The 16,891-nt window shown below is 40.8% G+C and overlaps 1 protein-coding gene across 4 annotated transcripts in view; it reads right to left on the bottom strand.

The window, feature by feature from the left end:
* The window catches only part of ADGRD1 (adhesion G protein-coupled receptor D1), a 238,653-nt gene that overhangs the window by 68,838 nt on the left and 152,924 nt on the right, over nucleotides 1–16,891 (bottom strand). For all 4 annotated transcript variants that reach the window (XM_030583439.1, XM_030583437.1, XM_030583436.1 and 1 more), the window contains 2 exons: nucleotides 11,658–11,761; nucleotides 6,675–6,786 (listed from right to left, as the gene is read on the bottom strand). In XM_030583439.1, the coding sequence (XP_030439299.1) occupies nucleotides 6,675–6,786; nucleotides 11,658–11,761 (216 nt within the window). The remainder of the gene's footprint in view (nucleotides 1–6,674; nucleotides 6,787–11,657; nucleotides 11,762–16,891) is intronic.

Raw genomic sequence — 16,891 nt, 5'->3', positions numbered from 1 at the left:
TAAAACTCTGGGCCTTAGTTTCTAACTTTGTATTGCCAGTGAGTCCCTCCTTAGTCTGCTGCACCTCATTTTTAAAATAGGACATTTGGACTCAAACGTATTGTATTTCCAATTGTGTCTTTCCCATTAGCGACTCAGCAAGTCTCACAAGACTCTCCATTCACTACATTACATGTTAAAAAGTGTCCAAATTGGCTTATAATAAGCCATAGTTAGGTCATGAGTTATAATTGCCTTATGGTAGCCATCTAGCTTGTATTACACACTTGCCTCTCCAATAGCATCAATTTCCCAGTGTAAGTTACAGTGCGCAGTGTACAAAGCCATATTTGCCAGAGATGGGTCTGGGGTTAGAGCAGAGGACTAGGAGTCATGTCTACTGAGTTCTTTCAGACATCTCAAATACTCCTTGATGGTGTTTGTAGCACAGTGAGCCAGAGAAATTCTGGGAAAAGGAAAAGTGATGACCTTAGAGAAGGATCCAGGGGAGGCGGCATTTTTGTGAATAATATATTAAGAACCCAGGTGAACACAGTAATAGTCTCACTGGCCAACATGGCATCCAGAAAGTAGCGGAGTCCAATTTAGGTAAGGAGAAATAGTAATTCCAGTTTTATCTATAAAATGCTTTGAAGATTAACAAATGAATTCTTGATAAAGAGAGAAATGCCCACTAGGACTTTGTAGCTGAACTAGAAACACTCTTCTTAGGTCATATTCAGCTCAGTTATACAATGTTCAGGAGCTTCATACAGAATACAGGAAATATAAGCATGGGCTTTAATTGTCAACTTCCCCTAAGGGGCTGACACCATAACTGTTATCACTTGATTATTCCTCAAAGAGATACATTTTCTACCAAATCCCATAACTGCCTGTATAAAAACATCAAAACCTAATCCTATGCTCTTCCCCGCTCCTCATGTACACATACAGCTCTTCCACTGCTAGTTGCTTTGCAAGGCTGTCCCACCATACCTAGTTTCTCTCATTACATAGCCATCTGATAGAAGTGGTTGCAGATGATTTACTGCAAGACACACTTGTTTAGTCCCCTTTAGGTTAAGGTATAATTTAGGCCTCCTTGGAATGAATCCCAGATACATCTCAATATTGCATCTTTTCCAGAATACTGATAATGTCCGGATTGCTTTGCTTTGACAATATTACTCAAAAAGCTTTTTAGACAGCTACTGCATTTCACAGGGGCCTTTGCTAGTTTACAACCCATTTAAGTGAGAAGACAAAAGAGCAGTTATTTTCTTTCCTAGAGTCCTTCCTTCACCTGGGCAAAGCCCACAGTAATGCTTCAATTCCCTGGATGCCTACATGTGGGAATAATGTTGCCAATGGGAACCAGTCTGCTGCCTCCACTACTTTCAAATGTAAATCAGCAGCTCCCTTTGTTGTACTAGCTTAGCTGCCATGTCCTGGCATTTTACGCTTTTTTGGAGTGTTTAGAGACTTGATAATGTAATGAGAGTTGAACTCTCCCAGTCCTATCTGAGCTGCATTCTAGAGGTTCTAAACGGGAGCAGGGACATAGTTCCTGTTTTTCTGATATACCAGTAACAAATCCATAAAAACTCCACTGACTGCAACAAAATAACTCTGAATTTAACTGATGTGAGATCAGGGGCTGACCCACTATTCCTTCACAACACCCAAATCAGTGTACAAACAACAACACTAATACATAAGGAATTTTGAAATGTTTTGGTGACATTGGACCACAACTGGATTTCTTCATTAGTGAAAGCTAAAAAAAAAGTATCCTGGTTAAATTCATCATAATATCAGAGGCCAAACAATAACATGGAGTCCATTTAAATGTTATCAGATTTACATAAGAAAGCTGCCCCCCCAATAAATAAATAGATGCAACAGAAAACCAACCTGCAATAGAGGCTAGATCTGTAAAATGTGAGCTATCCATTTGCTGCCCAGCCAACCAGATGTATCAGAAACAGAAAGTGGCTGAGCGAAGCAAAAGAAATTAAGATTGATGCAATCCATGGATGCAGTATGAATACAGGTTCGTTTGGGCAAATTGTCTGAATCCAGCTTATCATGGTGCCCCTAGCTGGACTGGCAGTTTTGTTACAGTACCAAAAAAAAAAAAAAAAAGAAAAGAAAAGAAAGAAAAATATGAAAAATGTGCTGTTTATCTACTGCTGCACTCAGCATTTGATCTTCAGTTTAGGTAGATACCTGTAGGACTGCAGCCTAAGTAAAGGTAGCTGTTTTCTCATCTTGTGGAGTCACTTTATCCTTTCTTTCCTGTGTCTATGGTTCAATACTGCTCAGAGGATCACAGAGTGAAAAACAGCTCAATATGCCAACTGCAGAACTTCAAACAATTGTTGATGCACACTGGGTTTTGCCAATGAAACATAAGGTTATTTACTGCCTCTAGGTCACTGTAGACGTTATTTTATTTTGTGTAAATACTTGTGCTGCCCACTCCCCCACAAATATACAGGTCTCTGGATGCCGCTGGCTTTTTTTTCTTTTTTTCTTTGCAGCATGTGAAAACAATTTTTTTACTTTTTTAAAAAAATCCACTCTGGCTGCCACTGTTTGGATGGCAAAGATGCTTGATGTTCCTGTCAGTAGGAGAAAATACAGTATGTGCAGAAGCTACTCTAAGAAAATGGCCCAGGTGACTTCAGGATTAATTCTGTACTGAGAGCTGTAGAACATATAATGCAGCTTATCTCTATTGTTTAAGTTTCAGAGATTAAATTTTCTATAAGGAGCTAAATACGTTTAAGGGAAAGAGTTCCTCTGTTTTATGGTTATAATGGAATTGACTACACTTGTGCTCTCTACAAAATGAATGTAGTAGAAATGGCAAATGAACAGCTAATGTAACTGAGATCTGCTCGCTTGGCACAAACACTGGGCTACATGCAGCTCTCTTTGGTATCCAGGCTGAAGCACCCAGATTCCATGGTGGTTTAGAGAGATCCTGAGTAAAATCCAAGGGCAGTGGTAATTTCAGGTATTGCTGCATCATCTGGGGCTTGGACTAGATAAGGGCTTGGACTAGATGACCTCCTGAGGTCCCTTCCAACCCTGATATTCTATGATCTCTTGAAATAATGCCCTTCCTTGGCCTTTGCTGTACTTAGTCTGGCTACATCGACCTAATTGTTACTACACTTTATTTGAAAATATAAGAACATAAGAATGGGTCAAACCAATGGTCCATCTATCCCTGTATCCTGTCTTCTGACAGTGGCCAGTGCCAGATGTTTCAGAAGGAATGAACAGAACAGGGCAATTTTGAGTGATTCCCCTGATATCCTGTCCAAGCTTCTGGGATTTGAAGGGTGAGAAACACCTGGAGCATGGTGTTGTGTATAGGGTTTATAGAATTTTTTTTTGCCTTGACGAGATAGGGTCATCTCTAGCAGAAAGAGAAGATGAAACAAACCACCTAGAGTAAATTCTCTCTTTTGTGCAGTATCTTCCAGCCCATGCAATTAAAATAGCAATTAAGGGTAATCAGTTTTTAAATTAGTAACAGCAGAATACTCAGTAAGTAAAAGCTTTCAAGGACACATGAATAATAAGAAGGATGAATTGTAACACCAAGGATCGTCTATCCGAACATAGAAACAAACAAAAACAATAATAATCATGTAGTTAATACTTATGAAGAGTTTTTCCTCCATAGCTCTTAAAGACCTTTATAATTATATGTACATATAATCATCCTTATTTTACTGGTGGAGAAGCAAACACAGAGAGGTTACATGCATTGGCTTAGGGACTGTCTGCAGGGAAAATTGCTCCAGTTTACTTAAGGTGTGATATTAAAGCATTTCAGTTAAACCATTGCTGTTCTAATTCTGGTTTAGAAGTAGGCTTAGTTTGATTTAGCTCAAGTCAACTTGGAGAAGGTTTAAGCTAAATCGAAATACAGAACTCTTAAAATGAAATTAGTATCTACACAGGAGTTTGCATCAGTTTAACTGAAGCAGCTTAACTAAACAAGTTTAATTAAACCATCCATGTAGGCTTGCAGACAGGACCATAAGAGGCCAGAGCTTGGTAAACATAGTCAGCTTTCGCAAGAGCCATCCAAAAAAGGAGCTTTCACCAGAAAGGCAATTGAGAATTCTTAGCATTTTAGAAGAGTAGGTGGGGAGAGCAGATGAGAACAAGGAGCCAAAGGGCTTTTGTTCAAAACCCCATATCAGTAGAAATTGCAAGAGAGAGATCATGAAGAGAGAGTCTTTTTTGTCAATGTTGTGTTACTCCTATGTGTATTTTATTTCCCCAAGACTGTCCTCTCGTGGAGTTTTAGCATCCTTCCTGATTTATTGAGCATTATTTTAATGTGAAGCTTCCCTTGTTTTCTATTTCAGATTGTATCACTGTTGCTGTTTTCTGCTGTCTGCATTTTATTTTCCATCTAAACCATTCACTGTCATTTTCTCTCCCACACCTTATCTTGCTCATTCAGGAACTGCTGAGGTTTCAGCTGATAGGAAGTTTGGGGTTGAATTGTTCACTTTTCCTTCATGTTTTTATGCCAACCTTTCTCCCTGAGCTGTACATGTCAGGGGCTGACACATGGGTGGAGAGACAAATGCCATGGCCCCACAAATGACACTGCTGCTGAAAATCACCATCATCCAATGCAGGGATGCCAAGACATGAGAAACACAGGGCCATATTGGCATTTTTAGTGTGAGGAGCAGGGCAGCATGGACCACTAGTGAGAAAAGTATAGGCCCTGGCCTCCAGATGGTGGAATATTAGAAATCAGGATTCCTATATGCTATTCTTGGCTCTGCTATTGTTTCACTGGGTGATCTTCTATTAGTCTTTTGCCCGCTCTGTGTTTCAGATGACTCTTCTGTAAAATGAAAATTAGGGTACCCAGTTTTACAAGGTGCTTTTAGATCCTCAGATGAAAACTGCTATGTAAATGCCAGATATTATTATTAACTTACCAGACGCCCACAGGATGCCAATTGATATGAATACAAATTTATCTATGTTTTTTGTTGCCCAAATTAAAAGCACACAACTCTCATATTTGCTTGCAGTGAGAACAGAAAGAATTACAGATGAATAAGACCCTGCAGGTTGGTTGTCAGAAGCAGTATGGTACAGCAGCTGATCTCTAAAGCAGCCAAGTTTTGTTCTATTAAAAAACTGAAGTACTGTGGAATATTATCTGAAAATATGATTGTTTTCTCCTGATGCGGGAGGGAATTTACATCTTAGGATCCTGCATTAATTTTAAATAGCTTTTAAACAAACAAACGAACAAAAACCCCACACAAACAGCAGTATATCAATGGTAACAAACTACATGTTCTTCCTCTGGTGGGAAGCCAGAGCTATTTGCTCATTACATCTGTTGTGGGTAACTTGGCACATCTCTATTCTTCTGTTGTAACAAACGGTATCAGTCCTGATCCTGCAGCTGCTTGTAGCAAGGAACTTGTCATCTGCAGGATTGTGTCCATAAACTGAAGATTAGTGCATCTCAGGGTTCAATATGACCCATAGTTTTAAATTATACGTTCGTATATTGCTTTCAAAGTCTTGTAGGAACTGCATGGTGGGAGGGATCCCTTCCTGCAAACAGGTACACACCTACAATTGGTCAATTCAGTCCATAGTCTAGGAGTGCTCTCACAGAGCAGCACCCTCAAGTAATGCTCCCTACCGTCTCTGCCTAGCTAAGAAACTCTGTCCCATATTGGTGGATGATGACCTGGCTTTGGACATGCACACCTTCATCACCATCCACCTGAACGACAACAATACTTATACCTGGGGCACAGAGCCACCAGTCCTTAGGAAACTCCAGCCAGTGCAAAACCCTGCAGCATGTCTCTTCAGCAGCATGGCTATCTCAACCACATCAAACACATCCTCTCTCTCTACACTGGCTTCCCATTGAATACTGAATCAAGTTTAAGGTCTTGGTCATTATCTTCAATTCGCTCAATTGCCTAAGGCCATGACAGCCAAAAAAATCATCTAAAACTCCAGGATAAGGACTGTGGTCAACAATTCTGTTCCTCAGCACAACAGAACTTTCTGTGACACAAGTAAAGTTCATCTTTGCAGGAGACAGAGCTTTCTCAGGAGCTAGTCCAAGACTGAAGAACTTAACTGCCACAGGAACTAGGACCACCAGAAACCTCACCTCCTTCCACTTCTTCAATTTTCCTTGTCTAATGTGAACAAAGTGCAACATGGACATACTGGGGAAAAATCCTACCAACACAAAATACTACAGCATATGCTATTTCCTCCCTGGGGAGAAGAGGAGAGAAAGGATGAACCAAACATGACAGATGTTAGATCACTTAATGCATAAGGTGTTTGGACATTATGGTGATGAGGGCAGTATGAGAATCTAGGTAGAATGGAACAGAATAGAAATAGATTCATACATTTGACCATCAGCATCTCTGTTTTTATTTTGCAAATGCCAAGCATGGATGGATGTAGCGATGAAACAGTTTGGCCTTTAACTTGCTTTGTCTTGTGCTGTGGGTTGGGATTTTTGGCATAGATGTGTGTTTAAAACAAGAGAAAGGTTGTAATACACACTACCTTGCGCTCGGCATGCTGTATTTACTTCCATGGAGGTGACTTGCCAAAAACAAACAAACAAAAAAGGTCTTTTCAATACTTACCATTCCAGGGCTGAATTGAAAGCTGATGAGAAGCAGGATCTGAGCCACCAGGATGGCAAAGGACAGGTTGGCATGGATGTGGTAGCGCTGGTTACGCATGGTGCTGACAGAGCTGGGTGAAGCAGGAAAGGATCATGAGTAGAACAATATTCCAAGAAGCAGTAATACATTTATGATTTATTTGCATGGGGTTGTTTTTTATTATGTGGTTTTGAGTTCTTTCTTCCTTCAAGATTGAGCTGTGTTTAATCAGGTTCCCCCATATGCTGACACAACACTGAAAAAACCAAAAGGATTGAGTTGCACGTTAAGTAGCTCTACTAGTATCGGTTGGAAGAGTATTAATAAAGGGCCCAATCCTGCAAGGTGCTGAGCTGAGCTTCGAAGGATGTCAGTGGGCACAGATCAGCACCTTGCGGAAGACCCTCCACATCTTGCAGAATCCAGCCTAAATGACATCACAGCTTGATTTTATCTTGTATTCAACACAAACATTTTATGCCTATTTCAGTAGGAATGAGTGAACCTAAAAAGGCTCAAATTCAGGTTTGACTTGGGTAAGATTGCCAGCCTCACAGGGGCAGGCACTGTATCTTTGTGTGTATCTGTGCAATACCCAGCTCAGTGGGGCCCTGACCCTGATTATGCCACCTGGGCATTAACGCAATACAAAAAGTCGGAACCTCTCTCTCTCAGCTCTAGAAAAGCAGACTGAAAATCCTAAGAGAACACACTTTCTTAAAAGCTTTCTGCACTTTTGCTTTGTTTCCCCACCAGAACCAGGAAGTGAAAAACCTCCACTTGCCTGAATATTTCAGATCCTCAACATAATTTGATTCTAAAAAGAGAAGAAGATTTAGGGACAGCAAATTTTCTTATTTAATCCAATGCCTGCCAGTCCCTATCTATCAGTTTTAACCATTTCAGTAACTGGGCTGGATGTTTGGCATCATGAGTAATAGTACTGTCTGTATACAAAGATAGGTATTTCCATCTTTCCTACTCATCTCACCGCACTGCCAACTGCTCATGATGATACGTCTTATAATGCCCACCACCAGATGACACAATGACACTGACTAGGTGGAAAACAAGTATAGCTTTTTGTCATGTTGGCTTTTTTTGTCATCATTTTAGCCAACACCCAGTTATTGAAGAGAGACAGGTCTGTCTATGTCCTACAAGTAATTCAAAGAGACAACTTAGAATCATAGAATATCAGGGTGGAAAGGGACCTCAGGAGATCATCTAGTCCACTCCCTGCTCAAAGCAGGACCAATCCCCAGACAGATTTTTGCCCCAGATCCCTAAGTGGCCCCCTCAAGGATTGAACTTGCAACCCTGGGTTTAGCAGGCCAATGCCAAATCTCTGAGCTATCTCTCCCCCCTTAGCATTGCACAGTGCAAGTCTCTCTCTAGTAATGAACTTCATATAGATATAAACTAAAGCATCACCAATCCAGAAAGTAAGTAAGGCTGCAACACTCTTCGAAACTGATTATCTGTTGCCAGTGTGTACAGAAGCGAAGAATTTGACAGATTCTGCTCTGCTTAGCTCACAGCCATTTAAAACTAGTTTGCAACATTTCCCTTCAGTTGTCTAATGAGACTCTGTCCTCCAGCAAAAAACTAATAACATTATTTTAAGTGGCATGGCATGGTTTCAAAGAAATGCTATGTGTGAATGGTGTAACTCAGCCTTGTGACTATAACCTGTGTCCAAGCTCTTCTTTTAAGCCTTCTGATGTCTCCCATTTCCCTATGGGTTCCATAGCCCAGGTGTCTTCCTGGGAGCTGTATGAAGTAACAAACCTCCTTTCCTTCCCAAACCTTCTCCCGTCCGCTGTTGGCTCTCACAGTCAGAAGCAGTGAGGGATCCATGGAGTAGATCTCCCACTAGCAAAGGCGCTGACTGCCCAAGAACACATATGTAGGCTTTGGAGCCCTTTGGGAACTGGCGTTTCCATGTGTTATATTATCATAGTGCCTTCGAGCCCCAGCCTTGCACAGTGCGTCCATGCATGACCCGGTCAGACCGTGAGACTTAGAAGGAATATCACAAACTAAATAAACATGACAACTAATGGTTTGTTGTTGTTGTAGGGCAGTAAACGCCCCATATAATCCATCTTCTGAACCTGGTCCTCTTAACAGGATGCTCAGAAATTACACTTGGGTGGTCAAATAATCCCTTAAATGATTAGGAGGCAGTTGGTCTAGTGGCTAAGGCCCTGGACTGGGCTCAACGGACAAGGATACAGTTCCCAGCTCTGCCACTGATTTGCTGTGTGACCTTGGGCAAGCCACTTCCTCTCTCTGTGCCTCTGTTTCCCTTCCCACCCTTTGCCTTATGTATGTAGATTGTAAGCTCTTTGGGGCAAAGACTGTAGCTTACTGTGTATTTGTACAGAACCTAGCACATTGGGCCCTGAGTTCAGTTGATACTACTGTTATACAAATAAAAAACAAACAATGATACATTTCATTGAACAATGAAACTATTTCATCCTCCTAACTGTCTCAAATGCTCAACGGCAAAAGTCTTCCAGTACAGAGAGACCACTAAAGGACTTTCACATTACTAACAGGAGGCTGAAGTCGTGCAGAGAGCTTTAACACAAGCACTGGAGTGAATTTCACTTGGTTTGTTGGATTTGTTTGTTCCACTAAGGGACCGTTGGAAAACAAGGCCAGCAGAGGTAGAGTAACTGCTTGAAAACAAAAGGTAGGATGTGATATAATTGTTTCAGTTCTGTGTGAAAAATATATGCCAAATTCATATAAGTTAGAAGCAGGAAAGATTTATTCCATCATCTTGCCCATTCCTATCTGCCAATGTAAGATTATAGTCTATTGAGTATTTTATATTTCAGCGTCAATTCTAAAGTTATACATAGAATCGTAGGACTGGAAGGGACCTCAAGAGGTCTAGTCCAGGCCCCTGCACTCATGGCAGGACTAAGTAGTATACAGCATCTTTTAGACAATAAAACTTGAGATCAGAGTCTAGGCTATAGATTCTTCAGAAGAGTAACAGGCAATTTGGGGATGTTGGGGTTTCCTTTAACTATGTAAATGACATTTTAACCCATTTTCATTTTTAACAATTAGTTTTTGTGTTAATGTAGTTGTACCTGGTATCTTTCATAGCCAAATCATCTTACAGCTCTTCACAATTAACTACACTGGACTTGCTTTTCATCTCACTGACACAGATTAAACCAGGAGTAACTCCAGTGAAGTCAAAGGAGTTACATCAGAGTGAGTGAGCGGAGAATCAAGCCCATCATTTCCATATTTTTATAATGCTGCATTGTGCTAGTATCTACAGGTGAATGACTTGTCTATGAATATGGAAATGCAGCAGTAAATGCTACAGCCTCAAATTATATTATGAATCCAACCTTGGGAGTTTCACTCTCTATCTGAATTCTCACTGTGGTAAACAAAATTGGCTAGCATTATATGGGTCCTTTCTGAGTGCATCCTATGCTCATTTGCATGACCTTGGTTTTTGGCCTCTATACTACAGTGTGCTGCCCAATGTATTTTGTTCAGTGTCTAAGTCAAGGATCAAGTAACACAACTCAGAAATTGCTCAGGCTCACTATAAGATTTACTCAACCTTAATTTTAGGTACAATTTAGTGGCAGCCACTTAAAATATGAAAGAAAAATAGTGTGCAGGGAAATCCAGCTAGAAGAACGACTAAGCATTTTCCTATATCTAGTTGACAAACCTTTCTGAAAAAATAGTGGGTGGAATTCACTCCTGTGCAAAAGACCATGCAAGACTACTGCCCTGCATCAGTCCCCAGATAGGTCACTAGTGAGCTGTATTAGCTCCCTAGAGAGAAGCTGATTAGCAATTACACTGTTACCCTCATAAAGTTGCTTTTAGTAAGATTGGGGAAGTGTCTTCACAGAGATAAGACAGCAGCAAGCAATGATGTATTCTCAGCAGATTAAAAGCAAAAAACAGGGTAACCAAAAAATAAAAACTCTTCCCAGCCTGGTGTGAAATTCATCCCAAAGCAGAGGGGCCAGCACAAGTCCTATGCAGCACTTCACCCACTTAATCCCCGAGGGTGAAATTCTGGCCAGGGGTGCCAGAAGAGGGAGGTCCATGGCCCCATCACTTTTTACCAGCTGTAAGGGTGAGCGACATGGGAGAGGGACCAAAAGGCCAAGTAGGGGGTGGGGGCAGAGTCTTGGGGGAAAGAGGTGGCACATGAGTGGGGCCTCTGGGAAAGAGGCAGCGCAAGAGTAGGGGCTCAGGGAGAAGGGATGCACGAGGGCTAGGGCCATAGTTCAGGTGCCAGTGCCGCCCCCCCCGCCCTTTTAGGGAACATCCGCCATTCCTGACCCCAGCCCCATTGAAGGCAACTGCAAAACTCAAATTGACCTCAAAAGGTGCAGTGTTTCACCCTGAGAGTTCAAGTGGTGCTGGTGCGGAGGTTTTGCCACAGCTTTCTCTTCTCTCTAGGCTTTTGGTGGCTGTTCTAATAACCCCTTCCCAAATGCATGCAGCACAAGAGGATGGGAGACAAGAAGGAAGAATTGCCCCTGCATCTGTCATGCCTCTCTATACAGCCTTGCTTCAGATGAACATAAAGGCAAATGTGAAGTCCCAATCCTGCAGTCCTTGCTCAAGCTAAACTCCCATCAGCCTCAGGATCAGCCCTGATACCAGCCACAAACCCTCTTTTCAAATTCTAAAACCAGGGCAAAACAAGGATATATATTACAAGGATGTAACTTGCTATTTAAAGACCTTCCCATCCTGGGAAATTAAATTGAGGAACAACCAGCCAACTGTTACAAATATATGTGCAGAATCTAATTAAAGGGGCTTAGGGAATTAATAACCTTTGAACACCTGAAAATATCCAGTTCGGTGGTCTGAAATGAAAATGTTGGCATTAAACTGCCAAACTTTCGGGGTGATATTTGCTCAGCCAGGTATACAGTTAAAATTACTCACGACAGTATAGCAAACGTGACCAGAGTGATAGTCAAACAGAAGATGGATAGGGAGCAGCCGATATAAGTGATGGATGACAGCACCATCTTGTGTTGAGTCGTCAGCTGTGCAAAAAGGGAAAACAAAAATGTAATATATTAATTGATTTAGTATAGAGAACCAATATCCTGGTGAAGGTCGGCCCATATGTGGTAATTCAGGTATTGTGGCTTTGTTCTTCCTTAGGCCTGGTCTACACTACGAGTTTATCTGGAATTTAGCAGCATTAAACTGAATTAACCCTGCACCGTCCACACAATGAAGCCCTTTATTTCGATATAAAGGGCTCTTAATATCGATATCTGTACTCCACCCCGAAGAGGTGCCATTTCGAATTAGGGTTAGTGTGGCCCCAATTCGATGGTATTGGCCTCCGGGAGCTATCCCACAGTGCACCATTGTGACCGCTCTGGACAGCAATCTGAACTCGGATGCATTGGCCAGGTAGACAGGAAAAGCCCCACGAACGTTTGAATTTTTTTCTTGTTTGCTCAGCATGGAGCACTGATCAGCACAGGTGACCATGCTGTCCCAGAATCAAAAAAGAGCTCCAGCATGGACTGTATGGGGCCAGGTCCACACTACAGCGTTAAATTGATTTAAACAGCGTTAAATCGATTTAACGCTGTACCCGTCCACACTACAAGGCACTTAAAATCGATTTTAAGGGGTCTTAAAATCGATTTCTGTACTCCAGCTAAACGAAAGGAGTAACCCTAAAATCGATATTACTAAATCGATTTAGGGTTAGTGTGGACGGAAATCGAAGTTATTGGTCCCATTCTTTTACTGAGCTACCCAGAGTGCACCGCTCTGGAAATCGATGGTAGCCTGGGACCATGGACGCACACCACCGAAGTAATGTGCCCTAGTGTGGATGCGTAAAATCGATTTTATAAAATCTGTTTTATAAAATCGATTTTATTAATTTCGATTTTACTCTGTAGTGTGGACGTGGCCTGGGAGATACTGAATCTAATCTCTGTATGGGGAGAATTCCAATGGGTGGGGAAGACTGCGGCAACTATGGTATAGCTACCCACAGTGCAACACTCCGGAAGTCGACGCTAGCCTCGGGACATGGACGCATACCACCGAATTAATGTGCTTATTGTGGCAGCGTGCCCTTAACTTTATACAATCTGTTTCCAAATATCGGTTTCTGTAAAATCAGAATAATCCTGCAGTATAGACATACCCTTAGACTGCAGCTCCACCCCAATCCACACATCCCTATATCAGCAATTTCTAGCAAGAGAAATGTATTGAACTTTCTGAACCTAAAGTCAAACACCAAGGCTCTCAGATTTCTGTGTCATTTTGGTTCCTCTCTTGTATTTCAAAGACTGTATTTCCTCAAAAGAGGTTAGGTTCAATCTACATTGCTGAGATAGTGTCAACCTTGAGATTAGATAACACAACAGAAAGCAGTTTATCCAGGCTGCACAAAGGCAAGGGTTGTTTAGCTTTTTTTAAAGCTTTTATGACACTTTGGCAATTGCTTTCACAGTGCAGTAACTTACATCACTGTGTAAATGCTGTCAATGCTCCACAATAGTGAGACCTGACAAGCCAAGGTAGTCAGTAAATCATGGTTGCTTCTGGGTGGTTTCCAAACAATACTGCAATCTTTTTTATGAATGGTATTTTTAGTGCCCATTAAAGAAGCCAGACTGACACTAGTGATATGACGTCCTCCATAGAATTACAGAACAAGCAAAAGCATGGGCAGCAGAAATGTGAACCTCTCACATCATCCTCAACTCTGACCTGGAGAGACCTTCTGTAGGGGCAAAGAAGGAATTCACTTCCCATAAGCACTGAATCTTTGGCCTCTCCATGTTAATCAGGGTGATCAGTAAGGTGATGCATTCCTTGACATGGATATTTTCTAGGTCCTCATGGCAGGGACTCTGGCTATACCTACATTATGGATCTTACAGCGGCACAGGTCTGTACGTTCTCTATGTAGCCGTTCTATGCCAGCAGGAGAGAGCTCTCTCGTTGGGATAATTAAACCACCCTCAATGAGCGGCAGTAGCTATGTCAGTGGAAGAGAATCTCCCGCTGACATAGTGCTGTCCACACCAGTGATTTAGTCGATGAAATTTACATAGGTCAGGGATGTTTTTTCACACCCACTGACCAACAAAAGTTTTGCCAACAAAAGTGCTAGTGTAGAACAAAGTCTCTGTTTCTGCTGTTGATCATAAATTATTCAGGAACAGTGTTTTCATTTTCCATGTAAAGTCCTCAGTTTGGGGGAAAAGTGACAAGAAAAGCCACATCTAGTTAAGGGAACCAGGCACTATTAACACATAGTAAAGGATAGCTGGACAGAGGACAGTTTTCCCATCCTGCAAGAATTTAAAAGAAACAAAAAAAAATTCTGATCTTAAGTCAGTTAAAAAGTCATTAACTCAAAAATTTTTCACAAGCCAAAAAGGCAAAATAAATAAATAATCAATCATCATCATCATCTAGATCAGGTCAAACAAAATGTTTTGTTTAGATAATTCGAAACATTTCATTTCAATTATGGCCTTTTCACTTTTTTTAAAACTAACCTATAAATTAATTTATATTTCTAAACAAAAAGTTGTTTTAAACCAAAAAATGGAATGTGTCACTTGAAAAATATAAAAATAGGGATGTTTTAATAATCTTGAAACTTTTTTGGCATAATTTTTTCGACGTTGGAAATTTGTTGAAACTGATCTTTCACCATGAAGGGTTTCAGTTTCAACAAATTAGCATTTTCTAACAAAAAGCATTTTGACAAAAAATTTTCTCACCAGCTTTAATATTCAGCTTTCCATTAAAAGTCCTTTGAAAGGGGAGGAATAAAATCCCATATTCTTATGCAGAAGCAACAGTTCATTCTAAACAGAGTCAATAACGATGTATTTTGTAGCTATACATTTTGGTACTGTAATTACCCAACAACACTACCAATTCATGTGCAGTAATTTTTACAGTGGCATGGATTCCACCCTTGAGAAAAAGCGGTGGAACATTAAATGATGCAGTGGCACAGCAGTGAGACAGATAACTGTTGCTATGATACGACAGTCCCTAGGAAATGTGATATGGCCTCTTCATATTTTCTCTTTCAGCCAGAGACAAGACACATTTCTTGCCACTGACTTGGTTAGCACCAAATATGGAGCCAAAATGCTGGACCACAGAGAGGGGTGCACATTAATCCTGCAAAAACATCCCAACTGTGCCCCCTGTGTGCTGCCCCCCCTCAGATTACTCCTGTAATACAAATAGTTTGTGTGGGAGGCTGGCAGAGTTTAGGAGATGTTTCTGGATCAGGGATGTGCATGCTCAAAACATACAGACCATATCAACTGATTGCTAGGACATTCATGTCTCTTGTTATGGGTGACCTGTAGGACCATAGGCTTTGAGGGAGCCAGGATTTTACAGTGTAAGTTTCAACTGGATAAACAAGACCATGGGGCTCAGCATTTCCTAGTGGTTAACAGCTCTGCCTTGGGCTGTCCATACCTCCAGCCAGACATCAACTGCCAGAAAATGCCCAATCCAGAGGTCACAGCTGCTCATCAGTGATTGAAATTTACACTACCATGGGATACTATTTGCATTCAGGAATGCAGATAAGGGCTGTAAGGTAACCTCTTATTATCATGTCTGGAGAGAGAATATGTGAGAGACAGAGGATCCACCTAGTGGAAGTAAATAAACATAGATTTGATTTGATTTTTTTTTATAAAGGTAAAGCTTTCTTTTTCTTCACTCTTGTTAAGATAAAGATAAACATGAATTACCTAACAGGCCTTTTCCATCTCTAATTTTTGAGTCTCAGAAATTATCCACAGTAATGAATTAAGACGACATATACACTCCAAATCACCAAACACCTCTCACTCCTATTAAAGGCAAAGAGAGCTCCATGCATCTAGGATTTCCAAGCTTGAACCTGTATTCTTCAGAACAAGGAATGAAAAGAAAACTATTGTCCACAACAACAGTTGATGTGAGGAATACATTAAAACCTAAAATGGTTCCAGTTCTGTGAGGTGGCAGAACCCTCAACTCACTGAAGCTATGAAGATTTGAAAGTATTCAGCATCTCAGGCCTTTAATAAATCCCCAGCTCCATTTTTGAATGACATGCCTGTGGCAAAGCTCTGGTACTCAATCTTCCATTAAAATACTCCTTCAGCCTCATAGATATGCTGGAAAAAACATGTGTTCAAACAAACAAACTAAACCATCAGCTCAGAGACAGACAAGGGGAAGTTTACATGCCAACTAGTAACGATACTGATCAATGGGCCTGGGTATTACACAGAAAAGCTCTTTACCGATGAATTCCAGGGAGTGGGATACGATGCTACAGGAAGGCATCGGATGATCTCTAGGGCTCAGGGCCTTATTCCAGAAGACTGGAATAACTATGGAAAATGGTGTGGGAGAATGGATAGACCATATTTCAAGCATCAGCTCTTTACTTTCTTCTCACACACACCTGTTGTTATCTCAGTGACACATACCAACCAGACATAGATCTCATTATGAAATATAACATACTTATTTTTTTAAAAGGGGACCTGGAACCACAAATGACCATGCACCATGAGTTACAAAGAAACAGTTTCCTGAGGGTGAGGGAAAAACAGTGTATCATTCCTCATGCACTGATTTCATTTTAATTTTTCCCCTCATCATGTTTTTGTGGATTTTTCAGATCTTTAATATCGCTTATTGCATAATATTAAATTCAAGCAGGTAACCTTGCCAAAAAGGACAGATACCTAGTGATACAATTTTGTAGTCCAAGACAAAAATGACCATCTGTTCCATTAATGATGCAGCTAGATTGTACTGTGCTATAAGGCTTTATTTTTCATTTCAAAGAAGCTAACTAAAGAAAAGAAGATTAAAAAGCATCAAAGTCAACACTGAGCAATCTGCAAAGAATTCTGACGAGACCAAGGCTCAGGATTGTTCCATTTCACCAAAGAATTTTTCCTTGCTTTTGACTGATTTTTCTTCATGACTTCTCTGACTGTATGGGTCATTTTCATACTGCATAACATTCTGTAGAAAGCTGAATTACTAAGAGACAAGTTGATACAGCCTTGGGTGTTAGTCATCATAAATACATAAAATACAAACATTTCCTAATGTCAGTCTTTACAGACGCTCAAAACGCCAAAACA

Source organism: Gopherus evgoodei, chromosome 13 (genome assembly GCF_007399415.2).
Source record: "Gopherus evgoodei ecotype Sinaloan lineage chromosome 13, rGopEvg1_v1.p, whole genome shotgun sequence".
NCBI lineage: Eukaryota > Metazoa > Chordata > Testudines > Testudinidae > Gopherus > Gopherus evgoodei.
The sequence above is the reverse complement of the archived record's forward strand: the minus strand, read 5'-3'. Positions and strand labels throughout refer to the sequence as shown.